The sequence below is a fragment of the Adiantum capillus-veneris genome, chromosome 22, assembly GCF_014529385.1.
Source record: "Adiantum capillus-veneris isolate H3 chromosome 22, ASM1452938v2, whole genome shotgun sequence".
Taxonomy (NCBI): Eukaryota; Viridiplantae; Streptophyta; class Polypodiopsida; order Polypodiales; family Pteridaceae; genus Adiantum; species Adiantum capillus-veneris.
The window spans coordinates 115,168,735-115,187,563 of record NC_140952.1 but is presented as its reverse complement, the minus strand read 5'-3'; the positions used below and the strand labels follow the sequence as shown (position 1 = coordinate 115,187,563).

Here is an 18,829-nt window from a genome sequence, read left to right as displayed (position 1 = left end):
GCGCGCTTGCTCACGCTCACGCTCCACGACTACCCTTCTGTCTTCAACCGCCAAGCGTGCTTTCTCACGCTCACGCTCCAAGGCTAACCGTCTTTCGTCTCGCTCGCGATCCAATTCTGTCTTTCTTTCTTCGCACTCGCGATCCAAGATTGCCTTTCTTTTGTCGGCAGTCAAGCGCGCTTGATCACGCTCACGATCCAAGGTTGCCTTTCTTTCCTCGGCCGCCAAGCGCGCTTGATCACGCTCGCGATCCAAGGTGGTGCGTTGCGTGTAAGGTGCAACGGAAGATAATGTTGAACTTTGCTCCAAATGAGTGCTACAAACTGTGCTCAAGGGTTCCTTTTACTTACGGAAGGGAGAGCCTTCCGTTCCTTTAGTGAGAGAGTGCAAATGATCACAAACAAAGTGAAGGACACTAGGAACGAAGGTGTTGAGACTGAGAGAGAGAGAGAGAAGAGAATACAACACCAAACTGTTGTCAAACCCTCCTCCAAGGGCCCCCCTCTCTATGGCGAGAGAGGTCTATGCTATTGATTGCACAATCTGGTACAATGGTCTAGATGCAATGAACTTGCCGACGATGTGGACAACAATGATAACGACGACGAGACAGGCTGAAATTTGAAGACGCAAGAGATTGAAATCTACAAATCTGCTAATTGTTGAATTCTAACATTGTGTCGACGAGGACAGCGATGGCGACAACGCGACGACAATGCCCTGAAACCAAGGTTGTAAGGTACGTAGTATTCGGTACGTGTTCGATACGTACTGTACGTTGTACCGTATGGATTGGGCCATAAGGTACGTAAAATTCGTAGTATATTTTTTAAAAGCTAAAAATACAAAGAATTTCAAATTTATATACAACCTATCTAGTTTAAAAACACTGCACAATACTTAAACATAGCCACAACTTTCAAAAAACACTTAAAATCACCCCACAAGTTAAGTAACCGCTAGATAACTCTGCAACACAATTAATGCACACTTCCAAGTTGAATACAAAACTTACAATCTTTCGCGAGGTCAGGACTCTAGAGTGCCTCCTTGCAGACTCCAAACACAAAGAGAGGGAGGGAGGGAGGGAGAAAGAACCTTATCGGTGGCAGCAAATCCTTCCTTGGTCTCTGTGCAGAGACTCTGTTCTACTCTCTGATTCTCTGTTGTGATAATAACCAGTATAGGATAGGTGGACTTATTAAAGGCCTCGCCCACCTAATCCGACCACGGGGAATAGGCACGGTTGGCGATTTTTTTTTTCCAGAGGTTTTTTTTTTTTTTTTGGGGGGGGGGGGGGGATACGTACGGAATCGTACGGTGCGTACGGATACCGTACGGACGTACCGTACGGTACGGAACCATACCGTACGTACGTACGGAAACAACCTTGCCTGAAACGCAAATGCTGAAATCTGTGGACAACAGCTGAAATTGAAAACGCTGGCTAACCTGACCGTGGGGCGAGGATCTGTTGCGGGAAGGTGGGATCTGCGAGGTTTGGGGCTGTACTTGCGGAGTCTAAGTACTGAAAATAGAAAACGCTGATGCTAGGGGCTATCTGTTACCGTAATTCTGCAAAACGCTAAGGTAGTCTGCAAAATGCAAAAACGCCAGGCTGAATCTGGGCTATGCAAAAATACCAGGCTGATCTGGGGATCTGCTAAACGCCAGAAGGTCTTGATGGTTGAAACGCTAGGGAGTTCTGTTGGTCTTGCTGAGAAGGTGCACTGCAAGCATAGGAACTTCTGCTGCCTCTTCTGCAAGAAAGTGCTAGCGCTAGCTTTCTTATATAGTGTCTTGGCAAAATTGCCCTACCCAGTTTCCCAACAAAGTCACTTATTAATAATAAGTGAAAAATGGATAAAATAGGAAAATTTGGTTTTGTGCGCTGTAAAATGCTCATGATGGATACTGACTGTCATGCTGATAATCATGTTGTGAGCAACCAGAGGATATGCAACTACTCTAAGTGACTGGACATGCACGGCCTATGCACAGGCTCACAAAGGTGCCAGAACACTTCCTAAGCTAACTTGAACCCTAAACCTGAAGTAGCTTATCCAAATGCACATAGGGTTAGATGTGCACGTGACATCCCCTCCTTTTCAAAGTGAGGTACTAGTACCGAACTGTATGGCGTCGAGGGAGATCGCCAACAACGTCTGGAATCCCGGGAAGGACTCTTCGCCGGCCCACTCTGATGCATGGGTCGTGCGATACTTGAACTTCATAAAGGTTTGCAACGCTTGCTTCTTTGAGCCGCGCCGAAAGCGACACAAACGGATCTGTCGCTGCTTCAATGCTCTAACTTCGGCTATGGACGTAGGTCCACCTTCTTCAAGAATCTCCGAGGAGGAAAATTCATGAACCCACTTCCAACACAAAATCATGAACATACCCATTCCATGTAGAGTAACTGGAAAAAAACTATGCTTCCGAAATGATTGTACATGCAATGAAGATGAACAAAGTGACGAAGTGTCAAATCGTTCACCAAATACACGCAAAAAATGGAATCGAAACATGTCTTTCCAACCTAAGCCTAACAACTGTGGCAAATGACAACGGAAATGCCGATGCTTGATGGTCGATCTTTCTTGTGCTCTTTCTGAGACTGTGTCATGCCAAGGAAGAGACATGGAATGTGAATTCCTTGAATGCAAACTTTTCTCCTTTTCGAGAGTGATCCGCATACATCCGTGCTCATCCATGAGTGAATCATGTGCATCGTACAATACGACATGCCTACGAAAAGGGAACACGTAAAGACAGTGACGAAAATACAAGAAACCTTCACGAATGAAACACTCGAACAATGCGTGCTGACTAATCATGCATACACACAATACTTCCTTAGTGGGTTCTTTGGACCTCGACTCCAGAGCCAAGATCGGTTCTATGTGATTGATCGTATCTGCAATGAGGTTAGCTTCACTGGAAAAACGATCATCTAAACCATCATGCTTGTAAACAATCACATCTTTATCATGCAAATCATCATCCTTGTGAATAATTGTTAGACTTACACCACTATGTTGCTTCACAGGTCTAGGGCATACATGTACGGCTAGTATGTCTCCGGGTTGGCCACCCATAGTCTAGGTTGTACCTGCTCCGGCCACCCGAGTTTGAAGCCGGCCGGCCACTTTTGACCGAGCGCCCACATATTCCATCATGCCTTGCCCTACCTCCCCTTAGGCACCTATTTATGGGGGCAGGGGGGTACCCATTTCCACATCTCTCATCTCAAAGAGATCATACGGGTCTTTTGCTCATGGTAGTCATGGGGGGTTGATCGTCCCCTCTTCAACCATCTCTGGCGTTTGTGTCTACTCTCTCTCTCTCTCTCTCTCTCTCTCTCTCTCTCTCTCTCTCTCTCTCTCTCTCTCTCTCTCTCTCTCTCACGCTTCCGCACACGCACTCTCCTCACATGGTATCAGTCACCAGTTCACATGGTATCAGGGCTCACGTCTCACATGGTATCAACAGCTTAGGCTTTCCATGGCCTGGGACAACGCATCTTCGCATCACGTTCTCCTCCCAAGATCAGCATAACCAACGTTTTCATGCAAATTCTGCCAGCATTTTGTAAACAACCAGGCGCGCGATGAGATCAGCGTTTTTTCTCGCGAAGGATCCCCCTCCACCCGCGTTTTTGCAGATCAAGTCAACCATTTTGCATCAGGTTGCTAGCGCTTCACTTCCTTGATCATTTCATCGTCGGAAACCTCCTCTGCTCCATCTGCGTTTTTCAGACAAATCTACGTTTTTGGGTTTTCAACCCCTTTTCTTGGTCACTTTGTATCGTTGACACCTTCCACAAGCTGCTGGGCACCTAGGGTACCCATCAGGCCTTTGTTTTTTCAGCAAACAGAAGGTTTTTGGTGCCAAAAAGTGCAACAAAAGTGGGCTGCAAATTGACCTGCGTTTTTGCAGCAAGAGGACATTGCTAAGCTTCTGGTCCCCGGATCTTGCCACCACCTACCCGGCCTTGGCATCCTGTGCCTTGCCGATGAAGTTCCTCTTCAAATCTACAAGTTTACAACCATCACACCTTGCTGTTTTCTCTGTTTTCAGCCCCTTGGGGGGTGTGCCAGGGATTCACCATCCTTCTGTCGTGGCTGCCCGCTCTGCAAGAAAATCAAAAACCCTAATTAGCTGAACCCCTAACCCTAAAAATCAAAAACCCTAAAATTGCTGAGGTGGCCTGACACGTGGCAGTTGTACGGACCCCCGCGAATTGCAGCGTGATTTTCTAGCAGCAGGCCGGCAGTTTTTGATTTCAGCTTTTCGATTTGCTTTTCCTAGGCAAGTTGAGAAAGAGAGAGAGAAGCCTCTTTGCTTTATTTCTAATTAAGCAAGAGAGAGAGAGAGAGAGAAAGAGAAAACCCTTGCTTTATTTTTATAAAGCTTTTGAGCTTTTGATTTCCAGCTTTTGGGGCTCTGCTTTTGGCATCCCTTGTAACTTTAAATATGTGAGAAAGCCTCTCACAACTCAGAGCATCTGGACGCAGAGTATGAGTGTGAGCCCCTGCCCGCACTCTTGTACTTTGAACCCAGATTAATACAAAAAGAGATACCGAAAGGGGCGCCAGTCTTTGGGGCCAATATCTCTAGGCACGGAACTCCGTCGAGCCAATGTCGAATAAATTGTGAACTGTTTTGAAGTGGTTATTTGGTGGTCGTGGTAGATTCTTGACTTGGAGTGTCCAAGTCTGTTACACCTTCCCAGACCCTCTGCACTGCTCTGGACCATGCCGGGAGCGTACGAGCACGCTAAAAATCACTGGACAGCAGCATTTTCATCACCTCACAGTTGCGTTTTTGGGTGGACAATACACTTCACGCTGAAAATCACTGGACAACAGCGTTTTCATCACCTCGCAACGTTTTTGGGTGGACAATAGACACTTGGCTTGTGTTTTTCACAGAGGATGAAGTTACCTCCTGCCATGACACCATCCAGTGGTGGTCCATGCGGTCTCTCTATGACTGCTGCAGTACATGTATCTTCGAGATCGGCTTGATCATCTACGGGCGTACGATCTTTGGGAGATCCATTCATTCCAGCCATCATTCGGCCGCTGCCCACTTCAAAGCGGGTGGTGACTTGTGGTTTGCTATGGATACACCTATGCATTCATTAGAGGAGTTCACACGAGATATGGCCATGCTCATGGCATATGGGATCACGACATTCCCAAAGAAGACACCACCATCTTGGGTGGACAAACACTTACCACTTGACCTCGACTCGTCAGATCACTTGCTTACACAAGAGCATCTACATGGACTTCAGAGAGATGATCTTAGATCTTTTCTTGGACAAGTTCATTGCTTGGATCTACATACTGGAGAGGGACTTCGGTGCTTTGGACTCTCTTAGAGAGTTTACCCGTGAGATGCGGGAGATCAGGCATCCCACAACTACATCCGGAGTCACCCGGAGCTTGGCTTGGATGGTAGTGCATTTGCTCTTCTACACTCTTGATCAGTTGGATTGCTACCTTCAGAGTTGCTTACACTCATCCTCGGTAACCTTACAACAGACTTATCCCCCAACCTGGAGAGTAGGCCACTCCCAGCTCATTCACATTAAGAGCCACACCGAGATGTGGTTTGGTGGTGTTGTTGACGCGGATTCTGTTTTGGTTGACATCAGAGGATTTGAGGCAGGAAATACAGGCAAGACGATGCAAACAAATTGGACTGGCCTTTCCTCTTCTCAGAGGTTCTTTGCAGCGCAGACTTCTCAATCACTTCCCTTCTTCATACAGGATGATTAAAGTGCAAACAGCTTGGTCTAACCACACCTCTTCTCGAAAGCCCTTCACAGTGCAAACTGTGGAGTCTGGCTTTCCCCTCATCTTGCATTACCCTCCCTACTTACAGGACACCATCCGGTGGTGGTCTGTGCAATCTCTCAATGACTGCTACAGCTTACGGTAGCTTCTACAGTGCAAACTGTTTAGTCTGGCTTTCCTTGATTCGGAGGACGTTTACGACGCAGATTGCTACATATGGCCTTCTTGGAGTTTTTCACAGCTTAGCCACTTGGCCACACTGGGTTATAGGTTCATGCATTGACAGGCTTCCGGTCATTCTCATGACGGTTCCTAGGCTTCTCCATTTTCTCCAGACGGTTTGACTACAAACACCATTGATCCTATTGGGCAAGACACTTGCAGGTCTATTGGCACTTCTTTTACAACAAGGAGTTGTTTTCACACTCAATTCGGGACCTTCACGTAGTATCTTCATCCTGTATCGACGGAGTAAAGCAAATTGCTACACTGCTCGCAACTGCATCTTTCCACGGAGATTTCCTGGCAATTGGGACATCCAAGACTGCTGCAGACACGCAACAAACGTCTTCATCATTTGCCTCACATCTTCGACTTCACGTGGTTTGTTCAGCATCAGGTGCTGAGAGGGGGTGTTAGACTTACACCACTCTGCTGCTTCACAGGTCTAGGCCATACATGTACGGCTAGAATGTCTTCGGGCTGGCCACCCATAGTCTAGGTTGTACCTGGTCCAACCCTCCGAGTTTGGGGCCGGCCACCCACTTTTGTCCGAGCGCCCACATATATTTCCATATATCATTTTTCTATTGGGTCGTGGGGATTTTCATCAGGCCTTGCCCTACCTCCCCTTGGACGCCTATTTATGGGGCCAAGGGGTACCCACTTCCACATCTCTCATCTCACAGAGATCACACGTCTAATCATTGTACGGGTCTTCTGCTCATGGTAGTCATGGGGATGGGGGGCTGATCGCCCCCTCGTCACCATCTCTGGTGTTTGTGTCTACTATCTCTCTCTCCTCTCACGCTTCCGCACACGCACTCTCACAATAATCACATTTGTATCATGCAACACATGTGTGTCGTGCTTTGGAGAAGAAAAGACTGAGAGAGTCTCCTCCTCTTGTATATTTTCAATCTTCGCCTGCACATTAGAATGAGAGGTAAAGAATGCACCTCCTCCCTCCACGAATGATGACGGGAGAGTCACTTTTGGCATTTAGAGTGAGAGTATTGTCAATGAGAGGGTTATGCTCAAGAAACCATCTAATGCCCAAAATCATCACATCCTAAAAGAGGAGAAACCACAAACTTTCTGCGGAAGGACGCTTGTTGAACAGTGAATAACACATCAAGGCACTCTCGTGTAATGAGAGAGTTCATATTGGGAGTGAAGCCCGACACCTCGAGAGGAGATGTCTTGCTAACCTCCAAGCGGGCTCTTTCGACAAGAGTCACCAATCACATCATGCATACTACCAGAATCAAACAAGACCACCATGTCTTGACCATTCACGTGACCATAACACTTGATGAGAGACTCATCAATGAGAGGATCACGAGAAACTTGGGACACACGAGTGTTCTCATTTATGGCATTAACAGAGGATGTGGGTTCTGTGGGTTCTTTAGGTTCGTTGGATTCATTCTTAGGACATGTTCTCTTTATATAGCCCTTGACGTGACATTGATGACAACGACCTTCCTTAAAATAAATGACTTGTTCGTCTGCCGTTATGTATCCTCCTATGATTCCTTGTTCTGCTTTTTCATCTGGGGTGAGCTTAGGTTTAGCAAGTGTGTTAGCTTTACCCTTAATTTCATTTTGAGTGTGCTTTTCCGAAAGACTAGTGGAAGATTGGTTAGAGAAGTATTGTTCTTACCGTTCTGTGGGTTCTGAGGAGTTTGAGGGGTACTTTGAGAAGACTTGTTCTCCTTAGGCTTTCCCTTATTGTGCTTCATCTCCTGTCCAAGAGCAATCGCTACCACATTATTGAGATCTATTGGATCGAGTACTTCGACATCATACTTGATATACTCGCCAATCCATAAAGGAATGCCTCTTTGCGCTCATCATCCAATTTGCATAATTGGATGCCGAGCTGCAAAACACGATTAGAGAAAGACATAACTCGCATACCATTTTGCTTGAGACCGCGCCAATCGTCTTTCAACCATGCTAGGTACTGAGGTGGCATAAACCGCGCCTTGAGCTTGTCTTGGAAGTCGGCCCAATTGAAAGAAAGAGACGCGCCTTCTTCGGCTTCCTCTAGGTGCACGGTCAAACTGTGCCTCTTGCCATGCGTGGTACCAATTAATTGCATCACCGACAAGATACATGGCTACTGTTAAAACCTTGCTATTTCATGTCTTCTTAGTTGTCACAAAGTAAGCATTAAATTGATGCAACCAAGAATGAATAACAGTAGCATCCATCCTACCGTCAAACTTACAGAATGTGATCTTCTCTGTGACGGGGTTGTTGGAGTCTGAATCTCTGCTTGAGCCTTTCTTTCTTCACGCTCGCGATCAAAGATTGCCTTTCTTTCTTTGCGCTCGCAATCCAAGATTGTCTTTCTTACCTCGGCCGCCAAGCGTGCTTGATCACGTTCGCGATCCAAGGTTGCCTTTCTTTCTTCGCGCTCACGCTCCAAGGCAGTGCGTTGCGCTTCTTGTTGTAACACCATGTCCATCATCGTCTTGACCAAAGCCTCCATAGGATTTGGTGCAAACCGTGGCGTAGATGGGGAAGGGGGAGGATCGGAAAAAACTCTTGGTAGGGAAAATTCTTCTTCGCCACCTCCATGCTCATCACCTCCACGCAAAGTATCCATTCCGCTTCGAGTGATGACCATACACTAAGATCTTGGGTACTTAAGTTCACGAGGAACTTGGGTTCTTGAGTTTCTTGGGTTCTTGAGATTCTTGAGTCCTTGAGTTCTAGCAGTTCTTGAGGTTCTTGAGTTCTTTATTTAGCTTGCAATTTATGTTAGAGAAGGCTTTTCTCTTACCCGAGCTCGACTCTTCCTTGCCGGTGCACCCCTTAGCGGCCTTGCGCTCACACCAAGGTTGCTTTATGCCACCTCACGTTGATTGGCCGGCCGCTAAGTGCACGGTCCGCTCTCAATGAGTGAAAAGAGGAACAAGGGGAGGCCGGACAAGCCCTTCTTTCTTGGGTTACCTGTCACTCTTCAAAAACACGATTGGGAATCGACACGCCCAAATGGACTTGGGTTACGTGCGACCACAAGCAGCAAAAAGAAAATTTGTGGTTCTTTCCTTGAGTGATACGGAACACTGCCAAAGCGCTGATACCAATGTAAGGTGCAACGGAAGTGAATAACTTTGCTCAAGATGAGTGCTCCGAAGTTCGAACTGTGCTCAAGGGTTCCTTTTACTTACGAAAGGGAGAGCCTTCCGTTCCTCTAGTGAGAGAGTGGAAATGATCACAAACAAAGTGAATGACACTATGAATAAAAGTGCTGAGATAGAGAGAAAGAGAGAGAGAGAGAGAGAGAGAAGAATGACACCAGACGGTTGTCAAACCCTCCTCCAAGGGCCCCCCTCTCTATGGTGAGAGAGGTCTATGCTATTGATTGCACAAATCTGGTACATGGTCTAAATGCAATGGACTTGCCGACGATGTCGACGACAATGATGATGACGACGAGACGGGCTGAAATCTAAAACGGTAGGGCCTGAAATCTACAAATCTGTTAACTGTTGAATTCTGACATTGTGTCGACGAGGACGACGATGGCGACCACGCGGCGAAGATGCGTTGAAAACGCATATACTGAAATCTGCGAATAGCAAACTGAACCTGAAAACGCTGGCTGATCTGACGGTGCGGTGAGAATCTGTTGTGGGTAGGTGAGATCTGTTGCGGTAGGTGAGATCTACGAAGCTAGGGATTGGTTATGTGGAGTCTAAGTGCTAAAAACTGACAATGTTGATGCTAGGGGCTGACTTGTCGCCAGCAATCTGCAAAACGCTAGAGCAATCTGCAATCTGCAAAAATGCTACGGTTGAATCTGGATTCTGCTAACGTCGTGGCTGATCTGCTACTGTTGAAAACGCTAGGCTAAACTATAGCCAAAAACGCTGGTCTTGATCTGTTGTTGGCTGGAAACGCTAGGTCACCTGCCGGTCTTGCTGAGAAGGTGCATTGTAAGTTGGTGGACTTCTGCTGCCTCTTCTACCAAAAGTGCTAGCGCTAGGTTTTCTTATATAATGTCTTGGCAAAATTGCCCTACCCAGTTTCCCAACAAAGTCACTTATTAATAATGAGCGAAAATGAATAAAATAGGGAAAATGGGTTCTTTGCACTGAAAAATGCTCATGATGGGTACTGACTGTCATGCTGATGATCATGTTGTGTGCAACAAGAGGATATGCAACTACTCTAAGTGCCTGGACATGCACGGCCTACCAACAGGCTCACAAAGGTGCCAGAACACTTCCTAAGCGGACCTAAACCCTGGACCTGAAGTAGCTTGTCCACATGCACATAGGGTTAGATGTGCTCGTGACAATTACCTTTGGAGCAAGAGCAATTTCTAAAGCAATAAGAGGCACACCTGTTGTTACCTTATCTCCCAAAGAGAGAGACTACCACATTACTTGTAGTGCTACATGAGAGTCGAGAGTCTATTTGGCTCAGGAGGTCAACTTTGAAGATAGTTTTTCCACAACAAACTACTTAGACAACCAAAGTTGTATAGCTATTTAGTACAATATAATATCACATTGTTTGAGAGACAACCATAGAGATGCTACCATTCCGCTTGTAAATTGTTTTTGACAACCTAGCTAACATCTTCATCGAGCCTCTTTCGCAAAAGATACTATCCCTTCAACCTAGATCTCTATTTGCCGCCCAAGAGCTAAGAGGGAGTGGTTAGAGTTTCATCTCCTATCCGATGGTGGCTCAGATGAGCAGATTACGAAATGAAGTGTCTCCCGCGTCATATGTAGAGTAGACATAACGTTTCTTGCCTGTCAAGCCATGCATGTTGAGGCAAGAACCCCATTGCTCGGTGTTGGTGGAGTCAAAGTCTGTCTTTGTAGTGTGTAACCATGTGTCGCTTTCAGACGATGTGGCATAAATATTAAATGTGTCTATATGGCATAAATGTACCTACGTGGCATTTTAGTGGCTATTGTAGGTTTTTTATGAAACACCCCTACATTTGTAGGTCGTGGGCTCTTATGGTGTGAGTCAGGCATGCAGATGGGGTCCCTATATAGAAACCCTTATACCTCTTGCCTTTGATGCATTGACGAGTAAAGTTAGCTAGCGTTTGACCATCACAATCTCTCTCTCTCTTTATATATCCCCTTTGGCCAACATTTTCTCTCAATCACCTTTTACCACCTCTATCTCTCCAATCTACATCTCTGTATCAATGGCTTTCTCTCCTCCTGCATTTTAAGTAGAGATAGCCAAGAGCTTGGAGCCACACACGCATTCTCAGCCTGTAGACTTACATTGGGCTGCATATGAACTGCTGACCAATTAGCCCTCAATAAAGATCTACAAACAAAGACACTATCTACTAAGCGGGGCACATTTGAAGCGAGATCCATGACACGGTGTTCGAGTCCTTGCAGCTATCCACAATCGAGAGTCTTCTTCACCAATTGTAGCCTGGTTCATCGTCCAATTACACTTTTTTCTTACCATTTGACAAATTTCACCTAAACTTATAACCTTCGATGAAGAAATCAATAAAAATAAAGTAGACAAAGGTAATCCAATTTTGGATCTTCTTAAATTGAGAAATGACAGAATAAAATGCTTAAAACAAATACAGCAATGGACAGTGTAATGCTCAAAACTCAGAGGGGAGCCAACATACAATCAACATTCATTCTAAAAGTATTTGAGCAAAAAATACACACTGCGGTCATAAAAGTAAGCACTTAAGGTTCATTGAGCATGCCTGATAAGTGTGATCATTAAGCTAAGCACTTAGGACTCACTCAATATTTCTCCAAAAGTAACAATGCTACTCAGATTTTGTTTGCTATGTCAATGATGGTTAAATGTTGTATGCCTTACCTTTAACAACTTTGAATGAAGTTACATCCATCAACTAAGAAATCACAAGAGATAAAGAAAACATAATGTTGAATCTTATTGCATCAGATAAGACAAAATGTTGTATGCCTTACCTTTAACAACTTTGAATGAAGTTACATCCATCAACTAAGAAATCACAAGAGATACACAAAACAGGTAGAGCAATGAAAGGTTATGTCCAAAACTCATAAAGACAAATCTTATGGCTGGTCAAAATACAAAAGACGGCTAGCCTAACTGTCCATTTCTAAAAAGTGTGATCTTAGGACTGAGGGCTAGAAACTAATTGAGCATTCCTCCAACGCGTGATCATAAAGCTGAGGGCTTTGGTTGATTGAGCATTCCTAGCCTTAACCTGGAGAAATGGAAAAGAGGCTAACCTGGCAAAGTCTTTGTAGGTTTTCCCAGGAAACTTTCTTCGAGGAAGACATCTCGTTGTCTGCACTAAGGGCAATGGCGCCCCTCATTTCGTAGAATGAAGCGCCCCACCGTCGAATAGCCTCGTCGAAAACCAAACAATGAACTGGGCTTAATTTGCAGGAGACAAAGAGGCTCTGAAAAAACCCCCCGAGACAGCAACGTCTGTATAGAGCTACACGCACAGAGTCTGCAGAATACCTGCAGATGAGTAAGCTAGCGCCGTCGAGTAGATAAGCGATGGTGGTCGAGGGGAAGGAGCCAGTAATGACAAACGTCAGTAAACCTTGCAGAGAGCTAGTGGCGAAGTAGGTGTGTAGTGTCAACGAGCTGGGGTTCCAAGTGGGCGGGAGAATTTCTTGTCCACCTCCTTCATTTGGCCGCACTTACAGATGTGTCCGGCCCGCATTTTTGGAGTAGTATCTCTCACGGACTAGTTGAAAGCTTATTGACGAAGTAGTTGATAACTTGATACTCTCATTGATGGGCGTCGATTTGCACAATATCATTAATGAGTCTCTCATCCGATACGAGACTATAGTGTGTTATCATTTCTTAATTGGAGGAAGCAAAGAAGAGCCAACCACCAACGTCTAGCTATGCCTTGCTTCCATGTTTCAAGCCTCCAAATGCCCTCATTACACTATACTCCTCGAATCTTTATCGGCCAAATGAAGTGCATTTTGTGTGTGTGTGTGTGTGTGTGTGTGTGTGGATTAGTCAACTTCTCTCTAGATGGGCATGGATTGGATGTATGAGAGTCCTGCTTGAGCCACTAGTAGGACCAAGGTAATGGGGAAAGAGAGGGAGAATGGGAGGAAGCGAGAGAAATGCTCCCATTTTAGGTAGGGAAGAAATCAACCAAGTGTCAAAGTGCGCCTTACTTGTATTGTAAGAAGGAAGGGTCTATGAGGCCCTAAACAAGAGAAGATATTAAGGTGTATGGTGCGTTTATGATAATGGGTAGGAGACAAGAATATGTGGTTCACCACGAAGGATTTTGTGCATTACAATATCAAGCTTCAGGCTCCAACCGTTTTCTTGTGTCCCATAAAGCTTCCATCCACATCTAACAAGTGATAGCTACGATTCAAACGCTTTCACAAAATCGAGAAAGGACCTTCTCATTTTGCACCATCTTCATGGCCCTTCTTCTCAAGATCTTTGTTGAATCTCCTTCTAGCCTCTGCTTGCACTATGAAGCAGTCGATAGCTTCTTTTTGACTAGCACTCAATGGTCAACTCAAGCTCAATTAGAGGAAGGTCTTCTTGACGTTATGCCAGTGGGAATGAGTGAAACCATAAAGATTCTCATATAGGTCCCATAGGCACATATTGTAGCACTAAAGATGCTTATCCCCATTCTTGGGTTCGTCACCCACTTGCTTGGTTGTTATTTTACATATTGTTCCATTGTTTTTTCCACTAGCCCTTAGGGTAGTAAGCAAAGGAGTAGCAACACGTAATGTTGAATTGCTCCATTAAGTCTCCCAGATAGTTAGCTCTAAATGTTGGGCCTATGGTTGAGATGATCTCGAGAGGCAAGAAATTCATTAATGTACAAACTTTCTCCACTTCTTTGGTTATAATTGTACTTGTTGGGATAGCCTCTGCACATCTAATCATTTGTTCATCTCCCATTTTCATACGTACATTTTTTTATGTCTAAGGGAGAGGGGAAATTGTACATCTTCCCCATGTTTCCTAAGGTCTAGAAGAGTGTGTGTGTGTGTGTGTGCGCGCGCGCTAACACTTTAAAATACTTCAATTGTTTTAATGAAGTGACCTTAACTTGACAATAGAGATATTAAATTGAAGAAATCAAATTGATGGCCTTCTTTGAGAACCTCTTTCCTTTGACTCTTCATAAGATGCCCAATGAGCGATCCCCTTTACAAACCTTTGTTTTGCTTTCCATTGGTACATGTTTCATTTTATGGCTTTAAACCGTTAATCCCATTCTTGTAGCCTTTGGAGTCAAGTAGTAAGGATCGTTCTCTTCTAAGCCCAAGAGCCTAGCCTCTTTATCCCATTCTTGTAGCCTTTCGAGTCAAGTAGTAAGAATCGTTCTCTTCCAAGCACAAGAGCCTAGGAGCCTAACACATTTCCTAGCGTTATATCTTTGGATCGCCAGTCTTAGTATTTGAATTGACATTGTCCAAGACCGCCACGTCATAATCCATGTCACATACTTATCCACTTTTCTTTTATTAGCACCATTAAAATAAAAAAAATAGGGAATGAGGATTGTCAAGATCTTGTGGTTCCTCCATTGGAAGAGGCTTACATGCTTTGACACTAGCTTTCTTTTTAAAAACCAACGATGATTAAGCACGTATGCTAGACATCTTGTAGAGTTTTCAACATATACTCTATGACCAAACTTGTGCAATTAAAGATTAATTTTGTGATGTCATGGCTAAGCATCTCCCTTGGTCCAAATCTCTGAAGACCACATCTCGTAACTTGTAGGCTAAAGTTTGCGGGTAAATCATCACCCCATCATCTTGTATATTGGCATCTCCTATCTATATCCCCTTGCCTACTGATTCCCCTTAGAGTGTCCTGAAATAAGACACGTGTCTTGACAATACTCCCCCCTTGCAAAATACATTTTGTCCTCAATTTTTTTTTGTGAGAAATCTCTTCTTGAGAACATTAATGTTTCGCAAGTGAAACCTTCCTAGGGTTGGTCTTTCCATTTGATGATTAATTCTTTTCTTACATAAGGTCATGTACATTGCTCGTGGTGATCCGAAATATATTATGACTCATGAGGCCAAATTAGAGGTTCGATAAAGTATACTGACATGCTTGTGTCAACCACATTGTCCATTGTGTTAAGCTAGTTCTTCAAAGACTCGCATGGAACATCAAACGGACGCATGAATTAGTAGGTAAGTATAACTTCTAGGAAATTTTAGCTCTCCTTAATCTAGCTTCTTGAGTTTTGCAACAGGTATGCAATACCAAGGAGACAACTTGGAGACTTTTCAAATGCTCTACAACTAATAGGAAACCCTAGTCACCTTTCTTAAAGGTGATAGGTCACCTCTTTACATTTGCATAGCGCTTGTTGTAACAATCTTATCCTTGTTGCACATTGTGATGATAAATTTTTAGCATATCCGTATGATTATGGAGAAAATCCTCAACTTGCTTAGATTTCTCTATTGGCTAACACATTGATAATGGACCTAGGTACAAAGTCAAACATTAACATGAAGGGACTAAAGTATGCCAATACATGCTTGGAACTATTGCAAAAATCCTTTTATGTGAGCAAATACTCTTTATAGTTAGTTCATTTCTTGCTAAGATGTGCTCAAACCATATCTTCAAATGCTTGGACTACCCACTTTGTTCGAGTGTCTATCTATGGTTGATAAAGTGCACTCAAACTGGATATGTCTTACCATTCTTTATTATGAACTCTAAGAACAGTACTAGGCAATGCATAAATCCAGTAAATATTATCTCCAAAACGCAATGCTAATAGCTCTAGAGTTTTTACTTGGTAGGAAATGTACATGTCTTTGTCAACTTCCATGACCCAAGTGGAATCATGTCTATGATTTTTGGAAGTGTTTGATGAGCGCGTGTAGCGCGTACAGAGTGTGTGCAAGAGAGGGGAAGAAGAGAAATGGGGAAGGGGGAGATGCACAGGCAGCCTGTGTGGGTTAGTGGAGAAGAAAGAGTGGAGTCAACACATCCTCTTTCTCTCCCTATATTGAATAGGTGAACTTAAGTGTAAAAGGGTGGTTTCCCACGGCCACCTGGCCTACACCCCAACAACCTCCCGCTTGAAGGTCATGGTGGCCAATAGTGGCATTAGTATAGTTAGTCTATACAAAATTGATGAAGCATTGCCGAGGCTTCATCCTACACCCATAAGTTCTATACAATGTGTAAATCGCTCCGAGGTTAGGCTCTTTGTGAGAGCATTTGCGGGGTTGTCATCAGTGTGAACCTTGACAAGCTCGATACGCTTGCCAGCCAACGCATCTCGTATGACATGGTGTCTGACCTCTATGTGTTTCGACTTTGAGTGAAACATTGGATTCTTTGCCAAAGCAATGGCACTCTGACTATCACAATGTAGTACTGGAACCTCGTGAATGCCCAAATCTCCCACTAAACGAGCCAACCATATGGCTTCCTTGCTGGCGTCAGACGCAGCAACATATTCTGCCTCAGTGGTAGATGAAGACGTGCAATCTTGGAGACACGATCTCCAAGAGATAGCTGCTCCAGCAAACATGAACACATAGCCAGATGTGGATCTTCTACGATCCACGCAACCCGCATAATCCGCATCCGTGTAACCTACAATAGATGCATCACTGTTTCCGAAGCGTAAACACTTGCTAGCTGTACCTTTCAAATATCTGAGGATTTTCTTCACTGCTTCCCAATGCTTCTTGCCAGGGTTTGCCATGTACCTACTAACCCCCACTGCATGTGCAATGTCTGGTCTTGTGGCTACCATAGCGTACATCAAACTGCCAACTGCTGAAGAATATGGTACTTTCGCCATTTCCTCTTTCTCAGCCACTGTCTTGGGAGAGTCTTCCTTGCTAAGTTTGGAGTATGCTTGCATTGGGGTACTCAGTGACTTCCCCCCCTGCATATTAAAACGTTGCAAGACTTTGTGAATGTACTTTTCTTGAGATAATTCAAGAATTCCACGTTGCCTGTCTCTCTTGATGTGCATACCAAGAAAGTGATTGGCATCTCCCAAATCCTTAATGGAAAACTGAGTGCTTAGCATCTTTTTTAACTGATTGATTTCATCAATTGATTTGCCTGCGATAAGTATATCATCTACATACAAGATCAAGATGATTAAAGAACCATCGTTCAACTTTTTTGTGTATAAGCAGTGATCCTCTTGACTTCTAATGTAACCCTGAGACTGCATGAATTTGTCGAATTTTTGATACCATTGCCTTGAACCTTGCTTGAGGCTATAGAGTGCCTTTTTAAGTCTACAAACCAATTCTGTCCTCGTTGGTTTTTGGGTTTCACATATGAATCCCTTTGGTTGTTTCATGTAGACATCTTCATCTAGATCCCCGTGAAGAAATGTTGTATTCACATCCATTTGGACAAGTTCCATGTCCTGGATAGCAACCAAGCCAAGCACGGTGCGAAGTGTAGTCATCTTGACTACTGGAGAGAAAATCTCATCAAAATCCACACCTTTTTGCTGCTTGAAACCCTTGGCAACTAGACGAGCCTTGTATCTAGGCTCGGGATCTTCCGCTGTATACTTCTTCTTGTATACCCACTTACAAGGTAAAGCATTTTTGCCTTTTGGTAATTCAACCAAATCCCATGTCTCGTTAGCCACAATCGAATTGTATTATGATTACATAGCCTGCTCCCACTTAACGCTATCCTCCATTTGTATAGCTTCTTTATAGCAGGTTGGCTCTCCACTGTCAGTGACCAAAATGTGGTGTATACCCGGCTCAAACCGCTCGGGCCCACGTGATACTCTCTTAGAGAGTCTAAGTGCCTGACTGCTGGACTCTGCTCTCTCCGGAGCAATAGTAGTATCTTGCACTTGAGGAGTAGGTGCAACACTACTGAACCTATTTGGTTCGGAGGCTACATCCTCAAAACGAACACGTCTGTACTCAACATCTTTGATGGGTTTCTTGTGCATTTTTGATTCATTGAAAATCACATGTGAGCTACGAATGACTTTGTTTGATTCTGGGTGCCAGAGACGATATCCCATCTCTCCGTTTGCACCATAGCCAATAAAGATGCATTTGTGTGATCTGGGATCTAACTTTCGACGAAGTTCTTTGGGCACATGTGCATATGCCTCGCATCCAAATACACGTAGATGCTCATAGCTGGGCTTTTTGCCAGTCCATAATTCCTCTGGAATTTTGAAATTCAAAGGAGAACTAGGTGACCTGTTCATGATGTGCACTACTGTCAGAACAGCTTCCCCCCAAAACTCTGGAGTAAGCTTCGCCATAGACATCATAGAGACAACTCGCTCTTGAATCGTACGATTCATTCTTTCAGTTATCCCATTTTGTGTAGGTGTGTATGGAGCAGTAAACTGCCGCCGAATGCCTCTTCTATTGCAAAAATCCTTGAACTCTGTGGAGACATATTCTCCACCATTGTCCGTGCGAAAAGCTTTGAGCTTTGTTCCTGATTGGTTCTCAACCATGGCGAGGAATTTTTGGAATGTCGAAAAGACTTCTTCCTTACGCTTAAGGAGATACACCCACACCTTTCTGGTAGAATCATCCATGAATGTGAGAAAGTAGTTTGCCCCCCCTAGAGTTTTATGTGGCATTGGACCACACAAATCACTGTGTACCAAGTCTAGAGGTTCACCTAGTTTCTTATTCAATGGCGAAGATGTCAATCTAGTCTGTTTGCCATATAGACAATGCTCACACAATGGAAAGTCCGTGTAATCTAACACAGGTAAGTAGCCAAAACGCTGAAGTGTTTTCATTCCCTTTTGGCTAATATGCCCTAGCCGG

General features: G+C 44.4%; 1 protein-coding gene across 2 annotated transcripts in view; it reads right to left on the bottom strand.

Moving 5' to 3' along the window:
• LOC147430065 (zinc finger CCCH domain-containing protein 6-like) overlaps window positions 1-12,661 on the bottom strand; it is a 61,722-nt gene extending 49,061 nt beyond the window's left edge. The window contains exons 1-2 of one of the 2 annotated variants that reach the window (XM_086496249.1): window positions 12,513-12,660; window positions 12,275-12,394 (exon numbers count right to left, since the gene is read on the bottom strand). In XM_086496249.1, coding sequence (XP_086352375.1) covers window positions 12,275-12,361 — 87 coding nt within the window. In that variant the 5' untranslated portion in view covers window positions 12,362-12,394; window positions 12,513-12,660. Of the gene's footprint in view, window positions 1-12,274 lie in introns of both variants that reach the window. The other variant, XM_086496248.1, reaches the window with a different exon arrangement.
• Window positions 12,662-18,829: the final 6,168 nt, after the last annotated feature.